A 1384-nucleotide genomic window follows, 5' to 3' on the forward strand; every position below is an offset into this window, starting at 1 on the left:
GGTACGCGGATGCGGGCGCAATTGTCGAGCATGGGGATTCCTTTGACAAGTTTAGCGTGGATGGTAGCTTGGATTTCGTCGACGATGTGGATGACATGGATGATCAACCAAGACCGCCAGAAGAACTCATCCCAATAGAAGACTCTTTTTGTTCTCCGGCACTAATTGAGTCTGCTATTAAGATGATTTCGGCTGACGGTTTAGCCGCAGCAAACAAATTAAGACAATTCGACGCAGGTGCGACTACTGGCCAAAGCAGCGCAATCGCTCCAGCTTTACCTGCTGACTTCATAAAAGACCTGAAGGACGAGTTTTCATGCGTGCACCAGGAGGCGGAGGACCTAAAAATAGGTTTCGGAGGCATGGGACGCTGCGTACAACTCAACACGAATTGCATTAATTCGTACGCAGGGGACTCCACTAAGCTGACACTCCAGGTCATGGATGGCTGGTTCAATAAAAATGCTTCTGCGTGTAATGCGCACGGCCGGCGCTTGCGATGCGCACAGGGCGATATCCATCAGTTTCGGGTCTTGGGCGCATGCGTAATCTTGTTCGTACTGGTAGATGAAGAAGGGCTCATATTTGACAGTCCCCACGAAACGCATCTGCTCGTGCAGGTGAAAGAGTCCCGGGAATTTGCCATGGTCAACTGGCATAGCTTGGAGAACCACTCCACTCGGCGCTGCTTTCCAGACTGGACAACAACAGGCCATAAAATATTAGAGGAATTAAGAACAAAGTTGAAATCAAAAGAATGCATGTTTTATTATCTTATACATATTAGATTTCGGCAACCCGCGCCCCAACCCTACCTCCACACTCTCGGAAAACACAAACGAGCACGCCAGAGGCAGCGAAATCGCACGTTTGCAGCGACACGAAGACGCCGCGCGCGGGGCGCTGCGAGCAGCGCTGAATGCCCCGGCACGGGGCGCCCTTCCGCAGCCCGCGGGGCCCCGAACGCCCCGGGCGGGCCGAGCTAGCACAGCGGGTGGGTCACGAAGCCCACCGGAGGTCCTCGGGCAGCGATTCCACGCTAAACGCCCACCATCGTCTAAGCCGCCCTAGACGATAGACTAACGCGTCCTTAGCGAATAAAGATCGACGGTCAGCGCATGTGACAGGACCAGCACGTTCGAACGTCAACGTGAATACTCGGGCTTGACTAATTAGCGAGATAGTAAGATCCGGGACGGGGAAGCAGCCTAATGGGGGTATCCCGAGAATATCGCCCCCTCGTTCTTCCCCCCTTGTCTAACCCTACTCTATTAATGGAGTGCCTCAGGCTCAGGAGATTCGCGCTCACCGAGCCTGAGACTTTTATAAGTCTTCCATAGAGCCGGCGACATCGTCTGTTTAGCGTTTGCTTAATTGCCAGTAA

At 53.3% G+C, this 1384-nt stretch overlaps 1 protein-coding gene across 1 annotated transcript in view; it reads left to right on the forward strand.

The window, feature by feature from the left end:
• Positions 1–1071, forward strand: part of AURANDRAFT_68188 (hypothetical protein) — a gene marked incomplete at both ends in the record, with an annotated part of 2881 nt that extends 1810 nt beyond the window's left edge. The window contains 3 exons of the mRNA XM_009043815.1: positions 68–198; positions 238–591; positions 788–1071. Coding sequence (XP_009042063.1) covers positions 68–198; positions 238–591; positions 788–1071 — 769 coding nt within the window. The remainder of the gene's footprint in view (positions 1–67; positions 199–237; positions 592–787) is intronic.
• Between the last annotated feature and the right edge of the window lie 313 nt (positions 1072–1384).

Source organism: Aureococcus anophagefferens, assembly GCF_000186865.1.
Source record: "Aureococcus anophagefferens unplaced genomic scaffold AURANscaffold_71, whole genome shotgun sequence".
NCBI lineage: Eukaryota > Pelagophyceae > Pelagomonadales > Pelagomonadaceae > Aureococcus > Aureococcus anophagefferens.